Genomic DNA, 26731 nt, shown 5'->3' with positions numbered 1-26731 from the left:
TTTTTTCTTTGTGCTGAGAAGGCAGTGTGAGAGGAACAGGGTCACCGAATGTTCTGGCATTGTTCTTATGACCACTGGTTTACTATACTTTATTTTTTGTTTTTCATAACCTTGTAGGCAGAGAAAACCAGGTGGTGAGTGAACTTACCTTGGAGCATTTTTGAAGGCAGAGCATGACAGGACTCCTACCAGAGGCACAGCCTGTGTGCAATGCCACAAGAGGAAAAGTACACAAAACCTGGCCAATTTTTACTTCTAATACTGCTGCCTTGTCCTAGACAAGGACAGGAGCTGAGATTGTTTCTGGAAGCACTAAGCCAGAAATCCAAAAGTGGCACTGAAATGGATGCCGTGGGTTCATACATGTATATGTATGTGTTTTATGGGGAGGGCAGGAGCCCACCATCTTCACTGAACTCCCCAAAGGATCTGCAGTTCCAAAAGAAGTTAAAAACCAAAGTTAAAATATATTCCTCATCATCTCATAAGACCAAAGTGATCTAACTGTCTCTAGATGTATGACAGGCCCTCAATCTGAAAGTGTTGCAAATTCTAAGAATTTTAAAACATAGGTTCTAGAAAGCAAATGCTGCTGCTGCTGCTAAGTCACTTCAGTCGTGTCCGACTCTGTGTGACCCCATAAATGGAAGCCCACCAGGCTCCCCCATCCCTGGGATTCTCCAGGCAAGAACACTGGAGTGGGTTGCCATGAATATATCACAAAAGGAAATGTGAATCTGTCAAAAGGTAAATCACCAGAATTCCTACCCATTCAAATATGGCTGAGGCTTTGAAGAGCAGAAGAAATAGGGTGGAGCAAAGAAATTTATTGTACTATCAAAGAGAAAAAAAAAAATGTGCGTATGGTGGGGTAGAAACAGAAAAGAAAAATAAGGAAATATTAGAAAATTTGACATCAGCAGCCTAAAACTTTAAGTTCATCCCTTTAAAAAGGAATTAAAGAGTTGAGCTTTATTTTGTGACCTTGGAGAATTGTATTTTGTTTTAATTTTGTATCTTATTTTCATTTGCTTTTAGAAGTTAAATATCGTTGTTTCTATACCTTTGAAGTGGAACTGGTAATATTGGACTGGCTGAAAAGATTGTTCAACATTTTTGGCCAACTAGATAATTTTTTAACCTCTTATTTATATGTTGACTACATAAAATCACTTTGTTCTTGTACTTTAACATTACTTTTCCCAAGAACCTCAAATCACTAGTCCTGTTGGGAAAGGAAATAAAAGCTTAGGTCCCACCATGGCATTTCCACCACTTCATGTATTCATCCATTCAACAAATGTATTGCATATCTACCATACAACTGCCCCATCAAAGGTGCTAATGATACCATGTCCCTGATGCAAACAAAGCTCTTGATCTAAGAAGCTTTATGTCCTAGCAGAGGGGGGACGCGTCAAACCAGCCAACAGTAACAGAGGCTGTGTGGTGTCGTGGGCAGTGACCGGGAGAGGAAAGGTTAAAAAGAGTGGTATATGGGAAAGTTGAAAGACTACAGATGTAAGTGTATTTTAATTAAGCACTTCAAGCTATTGAGAGTGACTGGTTTTCAAAGTTTATTTTTAAATAAGTAATATAGTCACTCAAAGCAATTTTCCACCCATCTCACTGAAACCTTATATATATATATATATTTATATCTAAATAGGCTGTTTCCCTGGTGGCTCAGTTGGTAAAGAATCTGACTGCATTGCAGGAGACTCCAGCTATATTCCTGGGATGGAAAGATCCCCTGGAGAAAGGATAGGCTACCCACTCCAGTATTCTTGGGCTTCCCTGGTGCTTCAGACAGTACAGAATCCACTTGCAATGCGGGAGACCTGGGTTTGATCCCTGGGTTGGGAAGATCCCCTGGAGAAGGGAATGGCTACCCACTCCAGTATTCTTGCCTGGAGAATCCCCGTGGACAGAGAACCCTGGCGGGCTACAGTCCATGGGGTCACAAAGAGTTGGACATGACTGAGCAACTAATCTGATATCCAAATAGAGCTTCCCTGGTGGTTCAGACGATAAAAAATCTGCCTACAGTGTGGGAGACCTGGGTCTGATCCCATCCCTGGGTTGGGAAGTTCCCCTGGAGAAGGGAATGGCACCCACCCCAGTATTCTTGTCTGGGGAATCCCGTGGACAGAGAAAACTGGCAAGCTACAATCCATGGGGTTGCAGAAAGTCAGACTCAACTGAGCGACTAACACACACTCAAACAACCATCACCACAATCTAATTTAGAACATTTTCATCACCCCAAAAAGAAATTCCATACCCAGTAAATCCCCATTCTCCTCACACACAGTACTACCTCAAGAAACCACTAGTCTACTTTCTGTCTTTATAAAATCGCCTAATCTGGATATTTTCTATAAAGAGAACCGTACATTATGTAGTTTTTGTGACCTGCTTCTCTCATTTAGCATAATGTTTTCAAGGTTTATTCATGTTATAGCAAGTATCAGTACGTCAGTACTTTATTGCTTTGTATTGAGTGTGTCTTCAGGAGAGTGGGAGGGGAGGGGAACAGAATTCACAAACAGGAGGTGTGAGTCCACATCCCAACTCCGCTATAATCAAACAGACATCCAGCTTCCAGAATGGTATTTATTCTCTTTGGAATTCCCTTACCTATGTGGCAAAATGAGGAATTAAGATAAATAATGTTATATAGGCTCAAGTGTCTTTGGTTTTTGTTGTTGGCAGCACCCATGTGGCTTGTGGAATCTTAGTTCCCCCACCAGGCTCTACCTTTGGGAGTATCAGGCTATAGGAACAAAGAGCTATGCGTCTTTCCCTTAGAGGACTGATAGTACCTCAGCTAAAAGTTTTCTTGGCAGTGAAAACAAGGAGTCCTTTAAGTTCTATTGTTTTTATTTGAAAAGAAAGTAAAAATGAGCTTGACAGTTTCTATCATCACTGTATCCTGAAAACTGTACCCATATATATGAGGTGAATGAGACCCTGTAACCATAAACAGTTGCGTAACCATAAACAGTTGCTTTATTTGCATCAAAGAGAGCTAAATGGTCTATTTTAATGAGAAGGGAAATACTATTAATTCAATCATGTAGAGGTCCTCTATTAATAGTGTCCATAGTCTTAACAATTTGTTGTTTAAAATTTCTGCCGACCTAACACGAGGCTTCATTGTTTATGATCTCAATAAATCACATCTAATATTGTTTTCCAAGAAAAATACTTCTTACAATATGAGATAATGTGCTAGATTCTTTGTTGTATATTTTTTAAGCAAAGTTATAAATATCCTAAGGAAAAGTCCCTTTGCAGTTGCTCAAATATTTGATGCTATCAAACACAATGCCACTACTCTTTGGAATATTAATTTGGCTTCATGAAATGCACAATAAACATTAAACATACTATTATGGGTATGTATTCTCTTAAATTCCACTCCTAACACAAATTTTTTTCAGGTTCTCATTTGTTTATCTATGTATTCTGAGTACGTTTCTCTTGGATCGAATTCCTCAAACATACCAAAGTCTCATTCTTATTTGCCTCTATCTTTACCAGGAAATTAACCCCAATCAGGAAAAATTTGTAACCCTACCTCCTATGTAGGGTTTCCCTAACTTCACTCTAACTCCTTTTTCTTTTTCAATTCTCAGTCTATCACTGCTGAAAAGCTTTCTCTGGCTCCCAAAGTCCAGCTAAGACCTAGGTTCCCTTGAGATATTCTTACTGAACGCTCCTAGAATAAACACATGCCATTTTGTAATTGCCTATTTCTCAAACACATTCTACATTAGACTCAAACTTTCAAGAAGACAGAGATCTGTGACTAGGAATGTTTTTGTTTTCATTATATATCCAGATGTGTTCAACCAATAATTGCTAAATAAGGGGGGAATGCATGAATACATTGCACATGGCACTGTGGAAGATAATAAAAAGAACTAGAGCTAGGTAGACCACTAAACTCAGCTATATTTATTCTAGGTGTGAATATTTGATAATGATATTATATAATTAAGGAAACAGCAATTAAGATCAGTGTAACCACAATTTGCCACATAGTTGAAAAAAACCTTAATTCTTCCTAAATATAATTTACTAAAATTTACCATCTTAAAAGAGGGAATAATTTAGGGAAAGAAAGGTAAACACATTAGATTGTATATATCAATTTTTTAGAAAATCTGCAGATAAAAATATATTAATAAGATGTATCCTTCATGCACTCAGGATATGTAAGGAATCAAATCAACTATACAGAGTATGACCTTTTCAGAATATAAATTATACAAGTCGATCAACAGTTGATAAAATTTTGCAAAATGTCCCTAGGTTGCAACAGCAGAAGTCTCCAAGTCTGAAGCAGTAGGCTCTAGGAACTCTGTGAATATTCAAGACACAGAAACTGTGAAGCAGAATCAGATGACTGTTACCTGTCTAGTGTGAAGGCATACATCTTGGTGGCTTTGTCATTCACAAGGTAAGTTCTTTCAAGAAACTCCATGGTGGCCAGGATAAAAGCTTTGGCTGTTGTTGTTGTGTCAGCGGCTGCTGCTCATTAACTCACTGTCCAGTTTTGGAAGCAAAGCAGTGTTACAATTGTTCTCACACTTTCCAAAGAAAAAATGAAAAAACTTCCGGGATTACAGTAAGAAGCCTCCCACATCAATGTTCTTGATAGATCTGCTAAAATTATACTCTGTTTGAAATATCACCTGGCCTCATTCTCTCACCCACAGAAACTTGTTTCCTGCAGGTAGGAACATATGGAGTGTGTGTGTCTGTGTGTGTGTGTACTTCCCATGATATCTGATGGTGTTGTGCTTTCTGGGAGGTAGAGGAGCTCAAGGGTCAACTACTAATTGCTGATGTAGGGGGATGGTCTTCAGAGCACACCTGAGTGAGCTGCAAACAGTGACCTTCTGTATGTAACTATTTCCCCCCTACGTTTCATTTTCTTTTTCTTCAGTGGTGAGTGGGGAGGTCTCTCTCTGAACCTAAAAGCATTTCTCCTGGGATTTTGTTCTAAAATGCCCTCTAAGCAGCTGTCACGATTTACTTCTCTTCTCTTCTAGGACCATTTGGGGATTTCACTCTTGAAGCGAGGACACGGGTCGTTAGTCACTGAAATCTGTAATCTGAAACAGTTCCTGGTGCGGCAGCTTTGAAACCCTTTTGACAGGAAGGAGGAGGGCAGTCTCGGCTTCTAAATAAATAACAGCCCTCAGTCACAGAAGAACTAGAATGATCTGTGCTCTCCCTGGCCAGGGGGCCCTTGGCTGAGGATAAAAGATGGGCCCAAGCCGATCCTACCAGGCAAACCCATCACAGATGTTAGAAATGGAGTCTTCTCACTTGATCTCTAGAGAACTTCAACCCCCAAATTCCTGTGAATTGACCTTTTATTTCATGACAAAGAACTTTCCAAATAAGAGAAAGGACCATGGCCCAAGGACAACAGCCTGGTCACACAGCAGACTTTTACGTGTGACCCAAAGAGCACCCAAGAACTACGGAGATGCACACAGGGACAGGCGAGGGCAGAGTGGAGAAGAGGGCGTAGACCCTCCACCTCTGAGTCCTGAGCTCCTTCTCCCTCTGTCGAGACTAATTCCCTAGTGAGAAAACTCAGAGTGGTGTAGCCCTGGAGTAGCCCAGTGGCCCAGCACCCTGGGGATTTACCCATGTTACTGAGCAGAGATCTCCCACCATTAAATCAATATTATCTCCTGGAAGGAGAGTGGAAATCAATGGCAATGACTATAGACAGTGAGGGGAGAAGTCACCTTTCACTGAGTGGCTGAGGTTTCCTATGACATCTGCCGTGAAGCTGTACCTCTTGTCTCTTTAAGCTTTCAAATGCTCTCCTCTCTAACGTGAATTCTAAGGTCTCTTCATGAGGCCCCACTGCCTACCTGATCATTAACTGCTCTGACAGATGGAAACCAGAGAAATGGCTCTGGGAAGCCATTTTTCTTCACAGGAGAAATTCTGGGTCTGGTGTTAAAGTATTTCCTTCTCTAACATCCTTATTCTTAACTTTGCAAAATAATAGGTTATTCTGTGGAGGCAGAAGTAAGAAACAAGGAAAGAATGACTAATGAATTGTGTGACCCGTTGCCATACTTTACAGCTTGAATCATTTGTGAGTAGTTTCTAGCACATAATAAAAGAAAGAGAATTCAAGTGAATGAGTATCAAAAAAGTGAAGCAACTACTTAAAAACAGGCTGAAATCCCTTAAAGATAAGTGCCAAGAAGAGGAGATAAGTATTATTTAAATGCAGGAATTAAAGTATTTAACTATAGCTTTCAACAGAGAGAAAAGCAATCTGGAAGTTTGAGGTTTCACACGATGAGTTTGGTGGCTGGCATGCATGCAGATGCACAGATATATTTGTACCTGTTTGTGATTCCATGGGCCTTCCCTGGTGGCTCAGACAGTAAAAAATCTGCCTGCAATGCAGGAGAGCTGAGTTCATGATTCCATGAGTATGGAGATACATACATACACGGTTATTAATGTGAATTGCCAGTGAAAAGAGGATAGCGTGGGGATATGTGAGAAGGGCAGAGTAGAGCTGATATAGACAGGGTAAGGTGGAAGTGGGAAAAGAGGAAACAGGGATCCAAGCAAAAAAGGTGAGAAAAAAATGTCTTCTATGATCGTTCATGAGTTGAAGAATATAAAATTGCCATTTTTGTAGACCCAGCAGTTTCATATGATTTTACTTAAATATATATGCACGAGTGTGTGTGTATTAGTCACTCAGTCATGTCTGACTCTTTGCAACCCCATGGACCGTAGCCTGCAGGGCTCCTCTGCCTATGGAATTCTCCAGGCAAGATTACTGGAGTGGGTTGCATTTCCTTCTCCAGGGGATCTTCCCCACCCAGGGATCGAATGTGGGTCCCCCGTATTGCAGGCAGAATCTTTACCGTCTGAGCCACCAGGGAACCACACACACATATATCCATACTTCTAAAATGCATGTGTGTGCATGTGAGACACATTTAAAAATAAAAAGTTAAGTGTGCATATACTTTAAAAGGACTGGGAAATTAGGTACTATTTTCATCAAAGGTTTGTGAGTTCCCAAGTACTACCCTTGACGATAATTACTTGACTGTAAATCAAAGCTTCTGGTATAAGTAGTATAACAGCAGGGAATAGTGGATTACAACAAATAAAATTTTAATATTAAAGAAAAGTAAGTTTTGCTGCTGTAAATTTAGATGTAAAGTTATGATCAAGAACTGCATGCATGTTATGTAAAATATCTATTGATTATCTTATCTTATAAACCCCTTTTAAACTGCACCATAATTCCCTTCCCCCCATATGTTGTCAGTATATTGTTTATGAAAAATGTCCCACCCTCCCCGACTAACCTTTGGCCCACTTAGGCCTACACTGACCACTAGGGGTTAATGGCCCAAATCAGATGCCACTCCATGTGAGTCACAAAATATGTATGTGGAAAGCAACACAGATCAAAAAAGAAAACCCCCTATCTTGTTGACAGTTGGTTTTGGTGGGCATTTTGCTGCTTATCCCAGTTTCCTAGGCAACCAGCTTTCAAACCATCCTGAATTACAGGTTGTCCTCTCCGCCCACTCTCCATCACAAGCTTGTAGCAACTGAAGGGGCAAAATACAATTTATGACAGTTAACTCTGGGAATAAATATTCTATCAGCCACAAGAACATAACTAACACAACCAAAGGTCTGGTTTTGCTCCCCAATGCTAGCTGTTGTCAACAAAAATTTCTTAATAGGATTTTACACGTGGTAGCTAACACATCTGGAAAAATAATTTACACATGTGTCTTACACACGGTTTGCTATTTTACTTGCAGAAAGGATGTGTGTACGCAAAAGCATTGTAATCATCCCTACACACTAAAGTAATGAGTTCTCACAATCTTCATTCCCCAAATTTAAATTCTTATTTCAGGAACACTTCATGTTGTTTGCATATAACTGTTCTTTACAAAGACATATGAAAATGTGCTTGTTTTTAAATACAAATGTGGATTTTTGTTCTGTTTGTATCCTTGTTGTTTGTGTGTAGAGGCAGTGGAATGAAGTGATTTTGTTTGTTTTTTAATTTCTCTTGTCCCCTGTCCAGACAGTGTCCTGCCCCACAGAAACAATAGCTTTGATTTCTGTCACCATTGATTAGTTCCACCTGTTTTTGAACTTCATAAAAATGGAATCATATGGTATTGACAGTGTGCAATATTTTGTATATGGTTTCCTTCTCTCAAAATAATGTTTTGGGGATTCATGCATCAGATTGGTTTAATGTATGGACTTGCAAATGTATGCGTGCTAAGTCTGTTCAGTCGTGTCTGACTCTTTGCAACCTCATGGACTGTAGCCCTCCAGGCTCCTCTGTCTATTCAAATGTATAGACAGACTTAGTTTCGGTTTCTGGTTTGACCCTTTTCTTCTTTCCTTGAACAACTTTTCTGACCTCTGTGGTTTTCAATTTCTCATCTGTAAAATGAGGACATTATTTAGAATCTATCTTACAGAGTTCTTATGAAGAGTAAAAGAGATACTGTGTATAACAGTACTCCATGTAGTATCTGCCATGTAACCAATTTTATCTAGATGTAAGCTGCTATTTAATTGGCCATGTATAAGGATAATACGAGATGGCTGGATGCATCACTGACTCGATGGACATGAGTTTGAGTGAACTCCCGGAGTTGGTGATGGACAGGGAGGCCTGGCATGTTGTGATTCATGGGGTCGCAAAGAGTCGGACACGACTGAGCGACTGAACTGAACTGAAGGATAATACCTTAGCTGTCCAGAAGAAATTGACCCCAGTCTTAGTAGAGGCTAAGAATAACTCAAGGAATAGAAGTAGAGGTTTCTGGGGAAAAGACCTGGGAACTGGAACCTGCCATTAGCTGGATGACTCTGAGTAGATGCCTCAAATTCTTGGGCATGAACTTCCTCAAATAAGAGATTCGTGCCTGCCCTATCCTTCCCATGTGGTAGCAGAGTGCCATTCAGGATGTGTCCTCAATAAAGAGGACACAACAGGAGAGAAAATGCAGACTCCATCCATATAATCACCTACTAAAGATTCTGGACTTATGCATTCCCTCACAGACTATGAAAGTATTATTTCTGAGTTGGGTAGCATTTTCTTAGCAAGGTGGTTTTATGGTTATTACTACAGTGTGAGTTTTTCAAAAGTTCCATCCAGGAGCTTGTAAACACACTGGAAATTTAATTGGATTGTATTTTAAAGAACATTATGAAAATTTCATTTTACTCTAAAGCGAACATGTATAAAAAGCATCTGCCAATATTTCATACTTTACTTGAAAATGTACCGAAAGCCATCTAAGTTTTATTTTTTTTCTTGATAAATTGGGACTATATAATTCCTTGGGCAGGGGAGGGGATCAGGCATTTTTATTTTAAAGAGATGAACCGTAGCAATGTTCCAGTGCAAATGCAACTTGTATTTGTTGAGAAAAAAAAGACTTGATAAAATATTTATACTAAAACAATAAAAGAAATATTTTATTAAGTGTGATAGATGCAAATAAATAATACAAAAATAAACAAGCAGTGTTTTAGTGGGGAGAAATATTGAGGCTAGGTGGTTTAAATGTTTACGAAGTGTATATTTTATTGATTAGTCTACATGTCTCATGCTTCCTTTTCCAAGTCTTCTGCAACTTAAACTATTTAACCCTTAAAGGCACCTCCCAAGTTACATATAATTGTGTCTTGCAAACTCTGGGGCGGCTTTCTGCTGGCTTCATACTCTCATCACAATGCATGTCTCTCTATTTTATTTGCATTGGCAAACAAGTGAAGGCCCCAAGGACCTAAGCCGTGATTTTAAGGTGTTGGAATACAAAAGGCAAACAAAAGCATGCTTCCCAATATTCTAGCTCCTTGATCTATAAATACACAGAGCATCACTGAAAACCAAAGCACTGAATTCCTGAATCTAAAAAAATAAAGAGAGGGAGAAAGAAAGAAAGCCCTCTTTCATTATCTAGAACATGAGTACAGTTTACTTTCCTTTAGTGAAGTCTTGAGGGGCTGATAATTCGTCCTAGGAGAAGGATTTTCACAGCAAGGCCCCAAATGAATGCGAAGAGAGCAAAGGCATAACTCATCTTCTCCTCCAAATCGTGAAGCCTGGATTTATTTGACTCGAGGCTGACAAGCCTGCCTCTCAGGAGATAGTCCAGGAGACAAGACAAAAGCCTCCTCAAAGCTTTCCCCTGAAAGACTGAGCCATCGCTTTTTACGTCAAACTCAAAGTGCATCAGGGGACAGCAGCTGGGTTTTCTGCTTGGAAGCGCAACTACAGGGCATCTCAGCTAACGCATCTCTTCTTTTGGTATTAGTGAATTTCCATTCAGTGAATCCACATTTTTAAATGCTTCTAATTCAATTGTAGCAAAGCTCACCACCGCCGCCAGGGTAGGAGTCCTTTGAATTTGCATCCAGTACAGCAAGTGAGGCATCCTATTACCTTTTGCACCCCAAGACTTGCTATTCATTCACCCAGATATTGTCAGTGAGAAATGATGGGAATTTCCATTTCCTTCACAGTCAGCTAACTCTGAAAAAGAAGGAAAATATATAATTATAACCAGCTAACAAACAGCACATCATTGAAAAATATTGTCTTTGGCAGCAGATTTTTATATGCCTAAGATAATATTCTCCTTTAGCCTTCAGAATCTAAAACTAAGATGTTTCTCTGAGTTTGCACCAAAATTGTGATAATTCGTCATTCACTGAATAAGCATTTCATTTTAAACTTTATAAACATTCAGATTAAACTGCTACAGAAATGATACCCAAGGCAAAGACAATGGCAATTAATGTCCTTCTATAGTTTAAGCTTTATTTATGCAACAAAAATCAATATGGCAAAACAGTCTGAAGAATTTTTGATAGAAGTTGGTTAGAATGGAATTTGTCATAACCTGCATTTCCTAGTCACAAGTTAGTTTCCAAGAGAGCTGGTAAACAGTAAACTCAGATACCCCTTGGCCATTCTCTACCGAAGGAAACAGAAGGAGAAATGTATTCTATGATTAATGTAATGTCCCAATGAGTACTAATTCTCCATTACTTCTTAGAATCATCTGTTATGGATGTTCCTGTCGGCAAATGGGGAATAGTTCTTTTTTAATTTATTTTTTATTGAGGTAATATTGGTTTAAGCATTATATAAGTTTCATGTGTACAATACTGTATTTTTTAACATTAGTTAATAGATAGCATATTAAAAAGCAGAGACATTACTTTGCCAACAAAGGTCCGTCTAGTCAAGGCTATGGTTTTTCCAGTGGTCACGTATGTATATGAGAGTTGGACTGTGAAGAAAGCTGATCGCCGAAGAATTGATGCTTTTGAACTGTGGTGCTGGAGAAGACTCTTGAGAGTCCCTTGTACTGCAAGGAGACCCAACCAGTCCATTCTAAAGGAGATCAATCCTGGGTGTTCATTAGAAGGACTGATGCTAAAGCTGAAGCTCCAATACTTTGGCCACCTCATGCAAAGAGTTGACTCACTGGAAAAGACTCTGATGCTGGGAAGGATTGGGGGCGGGAGGAGAAGGGGACGACAGAGAATGAGGTGGCTGGATGGCATCACCGACTCAACAGACATGAGTTTGAGTGAACTCCGGGAGTTGGTGATGGACAGGGAGGCCTGGCGTGCTGTGATTCATGGGGTCGCAAAGAGTCGGACACGACTGAGCGACTGAACTGAACTGAATACTAATTTTGGCTGTGCTGGGTCTTTGTTGTCACATGAGCATTTCTCTTGTTGCGGTGAGTGGAGGCTACTCTCTAGTTGTGGTGCATGAGCTTCTGATTGTGGGGGCTTCTCTTATTGCAGAGCGTGAGCTGTCGGGCGCAGGGGCTTCAGTAGCTGCAGCACGTGGACTCTAGTTGCGACCCCCTGCCTCTAGAGCACTGGCTCTGTCGTTGTGGTGCAGGGGCTCAGTTGCTCCACAGCATGTGGGATCTTCCTGGACAAGGGATCAGACCTGTGTCCCCTGCATTAGCAGGGAGACTCTGTACCACTGAGCCACCAAGGAAGCCCCTAATATTATACTTTTATTTCTGTATATCCTATAGCATGCTTATTGCCCTCAAATTTAGCTTTCATTCTGCATGATATAGTTGATTCCATTCTACCCATTCAGTCCTTCCCTGACCCCCTTTTCCTTCTGATAACCAGTACTCTGTTCTCTGTACTTATATGCTTGTTTTTGTTTGGTTTGCCTGGCATGCTAGAGTCCACGGGGTTGCAAAAGAGTCAGATACAACTTAGCGACTAAACAACAACAATTATGAAATAGTCATTTCTCCTTTTTAATAAAGACCAGGCCCCACCCCTAAGGTAAGGTATACTGGTTCGCTCTAATATTTGAACATAGTGGAGTCATTGTCTGCCCAAATACACCCTTTCCAATATTGGCTGATCAGATTACAGGCCTCGGGCATCCCACTTGGTCATCTCCTACTAATTCAAACTCTTTGCTTTGAAGATGCAATTTAATTTCTACCTAATGGCTTAGACAGTAAGATATACTCACCTGCATTACCCTCTTCTGAGAAGATATTGCCCTCAGGACTAGCTTATTTGACACCTGTATCCAGCCCGGCTGCCCAGTTTTAACTGATTTCACCGCTACACTGACCACACTGTTGTGCTGAATGCACCCAGTTTGTAAATTTGGCTGCTGCAAGTTCTCATTCTGTCCTTTTTACAAATTTTCAACGTGCCAGTGAATACATTTGCTCCTTTCTACCCCAATTTCCTAGCCAGAAAATATTGAATGATAGTACTAAGCCACTTCAGAAGACTCTTCTGAGTAAAAATAATCCCTTTCTTCCTTCAGAGATAACAAAACACTTGCAGAGTTTTTAATATTGTTAAATACATTAAATATTGAGAAGTCATTTATGGATAAAAGCAATAAAACATACCAGAAGTTAAATACCACCTATATAAAAAATTTAACATATTTTAACTTAAAAAGAATACATATACACAGCAAAACATCTTTAAAATTCAAGAAGATTGACAATGGATGGTAAATCCTCCTACCTAACATCCTAGGCTAAGATGGAATAAACCAAGTTTAAGAATATTCTGAATATCTTCATGGAATTTTTTGTGCATTTATGGGCACACATACACAAACTTTTTTTGCAGTCCAAATTAATGTGTATTTGAGGAATGACTTATAAACTTGTCAGCAGTTGATTATTTACATGTCATTTCTTAGTTATTAATAGATTTTCTTTTCTTTGATGGCTCAGATGTAAAGAATCTGCCTGCAGTGCAGACCTGGGTTCAATCCTTGGTTCAGAAAGATCCCCTAGAGAAGGGAATGGCTATCCACTCCAGTATTCTTGATTGGAGAATTCCCAGGACAGAGGAGCCTGGCAGGCTACAGTCTTTGGGGTCACAAAGAATCAGACACAACTGAGCGACAAACACTTTCACTTCACTTTTTTTTCTTTTCTCCAACAGTTTTAGGTTCAGAGAAATTGAGTGGAAGGTGCAGATTTCTCGTATACCCTGTCCCACACATGAGAAGCCTCCCCATTCTCAACATCCCTCCCAGAGTGGTACATCTGTTTTACACCCAAAGTGTTTCCATTAGGGCTTTCTCTTGGTATTGTCCGTTCTATGGGTTTGGACAAATGTATAATGGGATGTGTCCTCTATTATAGTAACATACACAGTTTCACGGACCTAAAAGTTCTTTCACACACACCTTTTTATTTTTAAATTTTTATGATTATGTATGTATTTATTTATTTTTGGCTGCACTGGTCTTCATTGCCTCACCTGGACTTCCTCTAGTTGCAGTGAGTGGGGGCTACCTACTCTCTAGGTGTGGTGCCCGGCTTCTCATCGCAATGGCTTCTGCTGTTATGGATCAAGGGCTCTAGGGCTCACAGGCTTCAGTAGTTGCAATGCGGGGGCTTAGTTGCCCTACTGCATGTGTGATCTTCCTGGGCTATGGATTGAACCCATGTCCCCTGCATAGGCAGGTGGACTCTTATCTACTGGACCACCAGGGAAGTCCTACACACACTTTTTAAACCAAATTCACCCGATTTTTATGAGAGTGCTATCTGGTGAATCCTAAGGTTGCATCAATAATAAAGCTATTGTCTTTCCTTTGGCTCTTGCTGGGAGACTCCCAGGCCTGTCCTCTCCCTACTGGACCAAGACAATCTGATGGTTGTGGCTGCTGTCCCACAACCTCCACCAGCCAATAAGTCCAGTTCCATGTCCCACCTCTCGTCTTGTTTACCAGCAAACTGAACAGGCTAAAGTTCACAGCAGTTGCTCTTCATTAGGAGAAAAGTAAAAGAAGATAGCCAGAGGCCCCCAGAGACAACTCAGCTCTTTGTTCAGTCCAACAGTTAACATTCATCTCATCCTCCTCTTCCTCCCAAGCCTTGATGAAATTTCTGCTGCTAATGGCTAAGCCCCAAAGCTCATCCTAAGTTCTAGTGAATTGGACAGACATGGTTCCTGCTTTCTAAGAATTTATAATCTAGGGGAGACTGCCTTTAAAAAGTAATCCTGAGACTTCCCTGGCAGTCCAGTGGTTGACTTCCCTTTCCAATGCAGGGGATGCGTATTTGATCCCTGATTGGGGAACTAAGATCCCAATGCCTATCAACCAAAAAAACAAAACCTAAAACCAAAGCAATATTGTAGCAAATTCAATAAAGACTTTTAAGACAGTCCACATCAGAAAATTTTTTTTAAAAAGCAATCCATTTGGTCCAGTACTGGGTGACATACCATAGTCATTACAAACCAGCAAACATATCCCAGGACATATTTATACTTTATATATATATATATATATACACATATCATGGGCTTCCCAGGTGGTGCTAGTGGTAAGGAACCTACCTGCCAATGCAGGAGATATAAGAGGCATGGGTTTGATCCCTGGGTTGGAAGATTCCCTGGAGAAGGGCATGGTGACCCACTCCAATGTTCTTGCCTGGAGACTCCTATGGGCAAAGGAGCCTGGCAGGCTACAGTTCATGGGCTGCAAAAAGTCAGACACAACAGAAAGACTTTACTATATATATATATAAAATATATATAGTTAGACTTTACTAACTATATATATATATATAATACTCTTCCACAAAACCTGAAGAGAGTGAATATTAAAGTGAACATCACCATCCCCAGTCATTTTGTACACCAACATTAAAAATTAGCACCTCTTATCTTAGCCTCTTGGATTATCAGATCTGGCTCTGTCAATCAAAAATAATACCACACATCATGCATTATCTTACAGTTGCTCACAGCTCTGAAAAGAAAATCTCTCTCTTAGAGCCTGAAATGACAGACATTGATGCTTATAACATTGTTCTGAAAGAGTTAGACAATTTAAAATGAAACATTTATTTTGTCATATGAATCCAAATATCTTCCTGTCTTTCAGGGAAATGTCACAAGAAGGTGACTCTTGTCTGGCTTCCTCTAATTGGGGAAGTAATGACAGTGCACAAGATACAGTATCTCTTCCAACACCCTAAGAGCAGAATTATCCTGTCACTCAACATTGCAGGTCTCTTTCATGGAGAATTTCAGTTATTACTCTTCACCGCAGTGTTTACAAACACTCAGCAACTTATTATTCAGCAGATGAGAGGAAATGGGAAAGCTACCCAAAAAAAAGTAACTGAGACATTAAATAATGTGAAAAAACTAATTAGATGTGTGATGTGCCCATTATTTTCCCCTAAGAACTCCCACATGAGGCTCCTTTCTCCTAGGTCTCAAAAATAAATGTGGTACATACAGTAAATAGGCTTGAGAGTTATCTAAACTGAACACCTGAAGATGTCATGGTGGCATTAATTTAATCAACAAAAACTAGAGGACACATTCAGTGATCTGTCTTCTAGAAAAGAGCATGGTGTAGGATTGATTGTGGATAATTTCCACTGAACAAGTTATCTGGATTTTTAAATGGGCACTCATAAGAATAAGCTTCCATTGCCTGGAATTGGCCCTCCTAGACACCTCCCCAACCCTGCCTCCTCTTCTGGAACACTGCTCCTTCTGGCCATGCATGTGGATGCTGCCTTCTCATCTTGAGGGTCTCAGCTCAGTTAGCCCCTCTTCAGAGAGCCCTTCTCAGACCTCCTGTGAAAAGCAGTGGGGTCTCAGCCCCACCTAACCTCCCTTCTTCATTCCTTGCAGAGCTCTTCTCACTATCCATGTCACCCTTGTTTTCTATTTCAGTTCTCATCTTCTGCTACAAGAATGTAAGCTCTTGGGGGATCAGGGACTTTGCTGTTTCACATTGTTGTATCCCCTATTCATGGTACACAGTATCCTGTATATCGTGGGAGAATGGGTGAATAAAATATTTTAGAATTCAATGAATGGAAAAATAAATGATTCCATGAATGGTTGGATGGATGAATGAAAGATACTTGTAAGAATTACATTCAGAGTACTGTAATTACTTGTGATTCAGAGTAAACATTTTTGTTTTTTAAGCATTGAAAGTAAAGTATTAGTTGCTCATTTGTGTTCAACTCTTTGTGACCCCATGGACTGTAGCCCATCAGGTTCCTCTGTCCATGGAATTCTCCAGGCAAGAATACTGGAGTGGGTAGCTATTCCCTTCTCCGGGAGGTCTTCCTGATCCAGGGATCAAAGCTGAGTCTCCTGCATTGCAGGCAGATTCTTTGCCAGGGATCTCTTTATTCATGTGATGATGAAGTTAAAATTAATTTGCATGATACCATCTCCAGGAACTCTGCTTGCCTGCTAGGTTTTTTTTTTTTTTTTAACTTTTCATTTTATATTGGAGTAGAGCTGATTAACAACATTGTGATTTTTTTCAGGTGGACAGCAAAGGGACTCAGCCATACATATACGTGTATCCATTCTCCCCCAAACTCCCCTCCCATCCAGGCTGCCACATAACATTGAGCAGAGTTCTCTGTGCTATACAGTAGGCCTTTGTCGGTTATCTATTTTAAATATAGTGGTGTGTACATGTCGATCCCAGAGTAAACCTTTTGAACTCATGTAGACATGGCAAGCCACTCCACTACTCTTGCCTAGAAAATCGCATGGACAGAGGAGCCTGGTGGACTGCAGTCCATGGGGTCGCTAAGAGTCGGACACGACTGAGCGACTTCACTTTCACACATTGGAGAAGGAAATGGCAACCCACTCCAGTGTTCTAGTCTGGAGAATCCCAGGGAAGGGGGAACCTGGTGGGCTTCCGTCTATGGGGTCACACAGAGTCGGACACGACTGAAGCGACTTAGCAGCAGCAGCAGCAGCAGCAGACTTGTGTATCTCTCTACTCACTAATCAGGCTATGATAACCTTTATGAGCCTGTTTTCTTATCTATAAAATGGGGACAATAAAATTTTTCTCATAGGACTGTTATAAAGATTAAATCCAATTATTTATAATAAATGAATTTCACATATAAAGCTAATAGTAATTGCTCAGTAAACAAAGGATATCCATATTAATTCTTCACATGTAAAATCAGCCTGTAATCAGATAGGCAATTGTGCCTTATCAAATATGAAAAAACATCACAAAGCACTTTCAGAGCTAGTTGTCAAGTTTCAACTAGGATGGAAAAAAGCTACAATGGAGTGGACTTTTCTGCCTTAAAAAAAAAAATTGGAGCTGGCAAGGGTTCAGTTCAGTTCAGCCACTCAGTCATGTTTGACTCTTTGCGACCCATGGACTACAGCATGCCAGCCAGGCTTCCCTGTCCATCACCAACTCTTGGAGCTGGCTCAAACTCATGTCCATCGAGTCAGAGGCACCATCTAACCATCTCATCCTCTCCCCTTCTCCTCCTGCCTTCAATCTTTCCCAGCATCAGGGTTTTTTTTCTAATGAGTCAGTTCTTCATCAGGTGACAAAAGTATTGGAGTTTCAACTTCAGCATCAGTCCTTCCAATGATATTCAGGACTGATTTCCTTTAGGATTGACTGGTTTGATCTCTTTGCAGTCCAAAGGACTGTCAAGAGTCTTCTCCAATACCACAGTTCAAAATCATCAATTCTTATATTAAAACTTAAATTGCACTGCTAGCTGGTAAACCTTAGATATATCTATACTTCCTTTGGATGCAGATGGAGACAGAAAAAGGGAAGAGAAGATCATGAAGAACATATTTATGGAAGCAAAAAAACCCCACAACTCTGATATTTACTAAATTACTATACACCTAGATCATATTATAGTTAGTTTTCTTCTTAAAATTCAGAAACTTTATTGCTTATTTCCTTTACTTTACTAAAACTTACAGAATATTCCAGTGCTATTTAAATTCTAAGTACATTTGGACAGTATATATACATCTTAAAAATATATGTGGAAAGTGCCAATTTTATAATAAGACATGAGCTCTGCATTATTTCTCATTGGTGCAAAACTAATTGGCTTTTCCTATTCATTGCACAAATACTTGTTTTTCCATTTTATTATCCTTATAATTGTAGCTGAAATTAAAAGAGGGCACAACTACCTGCCAAAATCTGGTGCAGGACGCTTTGCATTTCCAAGTGTCCTAGCCAAGTTGTTTTCCCAAGTCTTGGGAGCCATTAGTGATAGAAGTCGTTACTCCATAACACCACCCCGTTGATGGCACTAGTTTTCCAGGTGCATATCCAGTTACACCAACATTTGGTGAATTTTTTTGAGCTGGAAAGACAATCCTAAAATATACCTGTTATCTAAGACTCCAGAGGTAATGATGAAAAAATGGTGGCATAAACTCCTGGTTGCTCCACTGGACCACATCGGAATCATGAAAATCTGGGGTGGTGTCTTTTCATGTGAAGTGGAGAGGAATAATGAAAAGTATAAGAGGATGGAAAAGGAAAAAGGAAAGAACAATAACCTGTAAAACCAAGTTACATTTCTAGATTTGGGGACCAGATCCAAGAATCTCAATAAATGCAACAAAAAATTTCTTAAATACCCACATTTTTTATCCTGATAAAATCCTGAGTTTATGTGGATATAACCAACCAGGAATCTCCTGACTCCTTGAAAGATTTGGCTTTAACCCCAAATTCCATAGTCAATGGAAATCTATAATCTTCCCTTTATTTTGGCAACTTTTTGTGGAACAGAAAGGGCATGAGGAAGAGTGGGAGAATGTCTGCCTTCAAGTTCTGCTTCTGTGTTAAACCAGAAAAGAAACTCCCCTTCACTTTTTCACAGAAGAGATCTGTGCATACAGCAGATAGATGAAGGTAGCAGACTGACCGAAGACCGAAGGCAAAGATGAAGGAAGTTAAATTGCAGCCACGTGAAAACTCTAAACTGGAACTGTAATCATCGTTGTTCTCATGACTTCAGGTATCTTACCAAAGGGTTTAAGGTTTTCTATGAACTTTTACTCATCTCATCTGTCTCTGCATCTTGCTGACACCTATCTCTTTATTCTTTTTCTTTTCTCTTCTTCCTCATGGAATCATAGCAAATTCTTAAATTTATCACACTTGGAGTAATCCAGGGATTATTTTCTGTTGCCTGGTTAGTCAGCTCTCAACCCTCAGGCTGAGATGCTTATCGAGGTATTTTCCCAAATGAGAAGACTTTTCTTACTGAATGTAATTCTGATGCTAGAATTTTATTTAGTATTACAATATTTCCCCTCTCATTTCATTAAAAGTTCTATATATGTAGTGATGTTTACTGCCATTTCCTGATATTTGATTCTCCTCCCTTTCTGGACACATGGGTAGACTTCTCTGCCCCCTTGAGGCTGCATGATAATTCAGTGCAATGGGCTGAGGTTGAAAGTCCCGTGAATTACTTTCTGTTTGAGATATTGAAATGCCAGTGTGAGGTCCCCCAGTACTGTTTGCCCTGCTGTGACATTCATAAAAACCTATGTATAACTTGAATCTGCCTCAGCCTGGGTGCCTGAAAGACAGCGGTGAATCAGCAGAGCCTCCCTACTGACCTGCACTAGATTTATAAAACAAGGAGAAACAAATCTTTGCTGCTGTGAGCATCTGGGATCCATGGCTTGTTTGTTTTTGCAGCGCTACCTGGCCTCTTCTAACTTATACAGTTAAGTCCCCCACATATAACGAGTTCTGCATGTTTGTACGTCCAACTAACTCAATCTGCTAAACAGTACTGTACTATAATAGGTTTATAATACTTTTCACCCAGTTCAGTTCAGTTCAGTCTCTCAGTCCTGTCCAACTCTTCACAACTCCATTGACTGCAGCACACCAGGCCTCACCGTTCATCACCAACTCCTAGAAATTACTCAAACTCATGTCCGTCGAGTCAGTGATGCCATCCAACCATCTGATCCTCTGTCGTCCCCTTCTCCTCCTGATGTCAATCTTTCCCAGCAGCAGGGTCGTTTCAAATGAGTCAGCTCTTTGCATCAGGCGGCCAAAGTATTGGAGTTTCAGCTTCAGCATCAGTCCTTCCAGTGAACACCCAGGACTGATCTCCTTTAGGATGGACTGGTTGGATCTCCTTGCAGTCCAAGGGACTCTCAAGAGTCTTCTCCAGCAGCACAGTTCAAAAGCATCAATTCTTCAGCACTCAGCTTTCTTTATAGTCCAATTCTCACATCCATACATGACTACTGGAAAAACCATAGCTTTGATTGGATGGAATTTTGTTGGCAAAGTAATGTCTCTGCTTTTTAGTATGCTGTCTAGGTTGGTCATAGCTTTTCTTCCAAGGAGTAAGCGTCTTTTCATTTCATGGCTGCTGTCACCAACCGCAGTGATTTTGGAGCCCAAAAAATAAAGTCTCTCACTGCTTCCATTGTTTCCCCATCTATTTGCCATGAAGTGATGGGACTGGATGCCATGATCTTAGTTTTCTGAATGTTGAGTTTTAAGCCAACTTCTTTCACTCTCCTCTTTCACTTTCATCAAGAGGCTCTTTAGTTTTTCTTCACTTTCTGCCATAAGTGTGGTGTCATCTGCATATCTGAGATTTATTTATCCTGTCAATCTTGATTCCGGCTTGTGCTTCATCCAGCCCAGCATTTCACATGATGCACTCTGCATATAAGTTAAATAAGCAGGGTGATAATATACAACCTTGACATACTCTTTTCCCGATTTGGAACCAGTCTGTTCTATGTCCAGTTCTAACTGGTGCTTCTTGACCTGCATACAGATTTCTCAGGAGGCAGGTTAGGTGGTCTGGTATTCCCATCTCTTTAAGAATTTTCCACAGTTTGTTGTGATCCACACAGTCAGAGGCTTTAGCATAGTCAATAAAGCATAAATAGATGATTTTCTGGAACTCTCTTGCTTTTTCCATGATCCAGCAGATGTTGGCAATTTGATCTCTGGTTCCTCTGCCTTTTCTAAAACCAGCTTGAACATCTGGAAGTTCACAGTTCACGTATTGCTGAAGCCTGAGTTGGAGAATTTTAAGCATCACTTTACTAGTGTATGAAATGAGTGCAATTGTGTGGTAGTTTGAGCATTCTTTGGCATTGCCTTTCTTTGGGATTGGAATGAAAACTGACCTTTTCCAGTCCTGGAAAAGTGGCCACTGCTGAGTTTTCCAAATTTGCTGGCATACTGAGGGCAGCGCTTTCACATCATCTTTTAGGATTTGAAATAGCTCAACTGGAATCCCATCGCCTCCACTAACTTTGTTCTAGTTATGCTTCCTAAGGCCCACTTGACTTCACATTCCAGGATGTCTGGCTCTAGGTGGGTGATCACACCATTGTGGTTATCTGGGTCATGAAGATCTTTTCACCCAAATAACACATAAAAAACAAGCACAAAAAATAAAATATTTTAAAATCTTACAGTGTAGTACCTTGAAAAGTATAGTAGTATAGCACAACAGCTGGCATACAGGGGCTGGCATCAAGTGAACAAGCAAGAAGAGTTACTGACTGGAAGAGGGAGAGGAGGTGGGAGCCAGTATATGGTCAGTAAAAGGAGATGGAAGGCAAGGTGTAAGTTCACTCACGCCTGACATTGATGGCACAGGTTCTGGCACCTTGCTAGAACCAGATGCACAGTCACATCTTCGAGTTCGCAGCTTGAAGGTTCATATGTAGGGGGCTTACTGTACAGTGTTCTTATCACAAAGGCTTAGCACAACCCTTACTTACTTCTCCCTACAGTAAAAGACTACATCCCCTTATACCATATTTTACTCTCAGGGGACTAAGCGTCAAAAACAGTTTCTTCCTTTTGACAATGTTCTCTCTGAGTCTCAAAGCCTGAAAATGCATCATTTTTGAAGAATTTGTTCATGGGAATTAGTGGATTATTCTGCCCATCCATTGGCTTCCCAAGCTTTGCTTCTGCTTGGACATCGCTTATCAAGGGCCTATCAAGTTGCAACTAACCAAACACTTGATTCTCAAACTCAAACAGAAGGGAGGTTTCCCCACAGCAAGTCAATATACAGGTTTACTGGCCAACAAGACCCAATGCAGGTTCTTTGTTCATTTTCTTCATCGATGGTTCCCAGTATCTTCAGTGTCCATTCAGTGGTCTATACTCTTATATCTCAAAGTGAATTGAGAAATTAAAATGAGCAACTATCTTGTATGTGAGGTATATTAAGAATGAACATTAAGTTCTAAATTAGAAATGGACTATATTGCATATCTGTATAAATGTACTAAAAAGCCTTGAAGTGAACACATAAAACAAGTAATAAATCATACCTCAAAAAATCTGTTAAACATGATGAAGTGAAATATTTCTTTAAGTATAATTTCTTTAAGTGATTTCTTTAACTATAATTTTGAAAACCAAATACTGCTCTATGTTATGAAATTTTCATGATGCTTTACACACAAAAAATACCATAAACTTACATTTCAGTATTTTAAGAAGTATGATCATGTCCCCAAGGTATTAGTGGCTAATAATGAAATTAGTTCAGGTTTCTAATTAATGTACATTTAAAGATTCCATCATGTTATTTTAATATTGATGGTCTGTTTATAAAAATATCATTAGTCTCATTCTGATGTCTGTTTATTCATTACATAAAATCAGGAAGCCATATTTTTAAAACATGAAGGCTGTTGGTCAGAGGAATAGACCTTTAGTCTCTGTGTCATCTGAGTAAATAGGAAAGCTTAAAAGTTGGTGTATCATTTCTATTGTCATGTATTAAAACTGGAGCCCAGGAGAGGGTGGTTAATTATTCAGTGGCAAGGAGTAAATAGTGAAGGCGGAGGAGATGGAGCCTGACCTGAGACCTGCCCTCTAAGGTGAGACAGAAGATGCAAAAGCTTCTCTTTCATTCATTTGACAAATGTTTGTTGCATGTCAACTCTGTGCCAAGCAACATGCTCACTGCTGATGCTGCAGCAGTTACCAAGTCCAGCAATTCCCTGTGCTGTGCAGTGTGTGTTCTGATGGTAGGGACAAATGCCCAGGACAATGTCAGAAACCCTGGCAATCTCAGTCACGATTTAGGGAGCAACTGATTCAAGGATTCCCATACAGAGGAGCAGAGCTCTGTGGAGGGGAATGGAGACTGAGGTCCTCTATGGAATACAGGCAGACTGTGATCATCATTAAGGACACAAGGGCCCTTGCAAGTCTCTTTGGTCCACACTTGTCAGAAGGGAGACTTGGGCTTCCATGAGTGATTAGGAGAGCACATAGAGATCAAGTGTTATGTAGAACCTAATACCAAGGCCTACGAAATGAGAGCATGAAATCGTTTTCAAATTTTCCTGTCTCAACTATGAGTTTATTTGGGGCCTTCAGTGGGTGTCAGACCTCTGATGAAGAGTCAGAGATGGTGAGCCAGCTGTTGGAGACTATGATGATACAGACAAGGAAAGGCTATATGGCAGTAGTTAAGGGTATGAGTCATAGGAGCAGAAAGCCTGTCTTGGAATCCCAGTTCTGCCCTGCATGAGCTAAGTAACTTTTGGCAAGTGGTATAATCAAGGTCTTTAGCTGTAAAAGGTCAGTGATTATGACAGAATCTAATTTATTGAATTGTTGTGGTTATTAAATGAGATAATATATGAACAGTTCTTAGAATATTGCCTAACTCTCCACAAATTCCTAAGATATAATACCTGTTATTAAAGGTGCCAGGGCCCAATCTTTGAAGCTGCAAATAAGTCTCTTGATCTCATTTCCCCCACATTAAGACCCTAGTATAAACCAATTAGAGTATGTAGGCCACACAAAAGCCAGTCTCGTCACTGCTTCTAAGCCTTAGTTACTAAAAAGTAACTTGGATGCGTATAAACACCCAATGAAGCAGCCTCAAATGCAAATGGCAATTATGACACCCTGTTTTCCATTTCAGTAAAAGCCCACATACCATAGACAATACTGTAAAAACACCTGACATTTTATGTTCATATAGCACCATGCCTTCCTAATACTGTAGCTTCTACCACCTCTCAAGACACTAGGCCTTCTGAGAGCATCTTAAGAATGGGGTATTAGCCATGTAGAATGAAACTTAGGCTTAATGACCTCACTTTGGACCAGATGATAATTAGAGTGGGGAGCAGGGAAGGTTGCAGTACAGAGAAAGGAAGAAGGGCTGAATGGGTGGTCAGGTTAAGATGGTAGAGCAATTCCTGAGAGAATATATTCTTCTCACATTTCCCTTAGCTTCCTCTTTGATTAAAGTGAAAGTTGCAAATACAGAGGGTTACTTCAGCAGCCAGAGCGCTGACATTGGCCAGGAGTCTTCTTTCTTGTTTGCAAACTCAGTCTAAATTCTGAAGATGAGGGACTTCCTGGTGGTCCAGTGGTTAAGAATCTGCCTTGTAATACTAAGGACTCAGGTCTGATCCCTGGTTATGGAAGTGTTAATAAGATCCCACATGCTGCTGAAGAAAAGTTATGACCAACCTAGACAGCATATTAAAAAGCAGAGATGTTACTTTTTCAACAAACGTCTGTCTAGTCAAAGCTATGATTTTTCCAGTAGTCATGTATGGATATGAGAGTTGGACTATAAAGAAAGCTGAGAACTGAAGAATTGATGGTTTTGAACTGTGGTGTTGGAGAAGACTCATGAGAGTCCCTTGGACTGCAAGGAGATCCAACCAGTCCATCCTAAAGGAAATCAGCCCTGAATAGTCATTGGAAGGACTGATGCTGAAGCTGAAACTCCAATAGTTTGGCCACCTGATGCGAAGAAGTGACTCATTGGAAAAGACCCTGATGCTGGGAAAGATTGAAGGTGGCAGGAGAAGGGAACGACAGAGGATGAGTTGGTTGGATGACATCACTGACTCAATGGACATGAGCTTAAGTATACTCTGGGAATTGATGATGGACAGGGATGCCTGGCGTGCTGCGGTTCATGGGATCGCAAAGAGTCGGACACAACTGAGCAAATGAACTGAACTGAACTGACATGCTATAGAGCAATTAAGCCTACCTGACACAACTACTGAGCTCATGCACTCTAGACCCCAAGTGCATCAATGCAGCCAAAAATAAAAATAAATCATGAAGATGGAAAAGAGCAGTGTGAACTGACTCCCAAAGAATTCTAGCTCGGGGTTGGTCTCAAATGTTCCATTAGCATGAAGTGTCTTAGCTTGTAAATAGAGCCTACCTGGAATCTTTTCCAGAACACTCATATTGATAAAGGTGATCAAAACTGGATCTGTCCTTTTCAAGTTAAGGCTTCATTATTACCTGCCATGGAAGCCAAAGAAAAGGGCCATACTTGTCTTCTACCATCTCTGACTCCCCATGACACTGAGCCTGTCATGACTTTGGGCCTCAGAGGTACTTGCCTCATTTCCAAACTCTGAGTGAGTTTCAACTTTAACTGAATTGTTTCCACTATTTTCTCTACATAAATTCACCAGAATTTTATCATCACCTAATAACAGTGAAAAGATGAACGACTCAGATTGTTGTTCAGGTAATAAAAGACCAGGCCGATGAATAGCTTCACACATCAAAAGAAAATGATGATGTCTTTCAAGTGAGAAGGTGTGCATAGAGAATGAACAGGATATGTTTGGAGACATTTACACTTTGGTTGACTGATCTCTTTTAATATGTTTGCACAAAAAAGAGAGGGGGAACGTGTAGTGAAATACTACTCCAAATCTACATTAGTTTGAGGGTTGCTGTAGGCTTTCAAGTTCTGAAAATATGACTTATCCAGTCTGGTAATGCATTGAGAATGCTCTGAGGTTTAAAAAAATGAGCTATTGATCTTAGAAGATTTTAATTTAGATTAGTTCACTTAAAAGTGTAATAAATGGCAGGGCTCACATGTTGAATCACTAAGGCTACAATTATTTTAAGAGGATCAGTTGTCTGTGCTTTGAATTTAATAAAATCTCTTTCTGGAGCTTTTAGACAGTATTTGAAATAACCACATAACCTGTCTGTGAAAAGATGTTTTGAGTTGTATGTCAAAAGTTGAAGAGAAATTATAAAGACAACTTATAGTTTTCTAAGACCAATAATAACAGATGGGCAGTTGCTTTTACTCTATTTGTGAGCAACTGTTGTTTTGAAAGGTTTGTTTTTGGTGTTTTTTTTTTTTGTTAAAGAAAGAGAGAAAAAAGGGAGAGAGAGTACAATATCTGGACCCAGAAGGTTTCTGAGTTAAATTTGAAAGAGCTAAAATTCTTTACAAAGGTAGGATAAAAGTAGTGACACAACTTGGTAACCTCTAGCAAATGAATTATTGCTCATGTTCATAAG

The 26731-nt window shown here is 40.0% G+C and overlaps 1 protein-coding gene across 1 annotated transcript in view; it reads right to left on the bottom strand.

Annotated features, from left to right (window-relative positions):
• SLC30A8 (solute carrier family 30 member 8) overlaps window positions 1-4492 on the bottom strand; it is a 39923-nt gene extending 35431 nt beyond the window's left edge. The window contains exon 1 of the mRNA XM_055432476.2: window positions 4422-4492. Coding sequence (XP_055288451.2) covers window positions 4422-4492 — 71 coding nt within the window. The remainder of the gene's footprint in view (window positions 1-4421) is intronic.
• Window positions 4493-26731: the final 22239 nt, after the last annotated feature.

The sequence above is a fragment of the Moschus berezovskii genome, chromosome 16, assembly GCF_049115385.1.
Source record: "Moschus berezovskii isolate FMDL1 chromosome 16, NW_MosBer_1.0, whole genome shotgun sequence".
Lineage (NCBI taxonomy): Eukaryota > Metazoa > Chordata > Mammalia > Artiodactyla > Moschidae > Moschus > Moschus berezovskii.
Note: the sequence above shows the minus strand (reverse complement) of the source record. Positions and strands in the feature narration are given on the sequence as shown.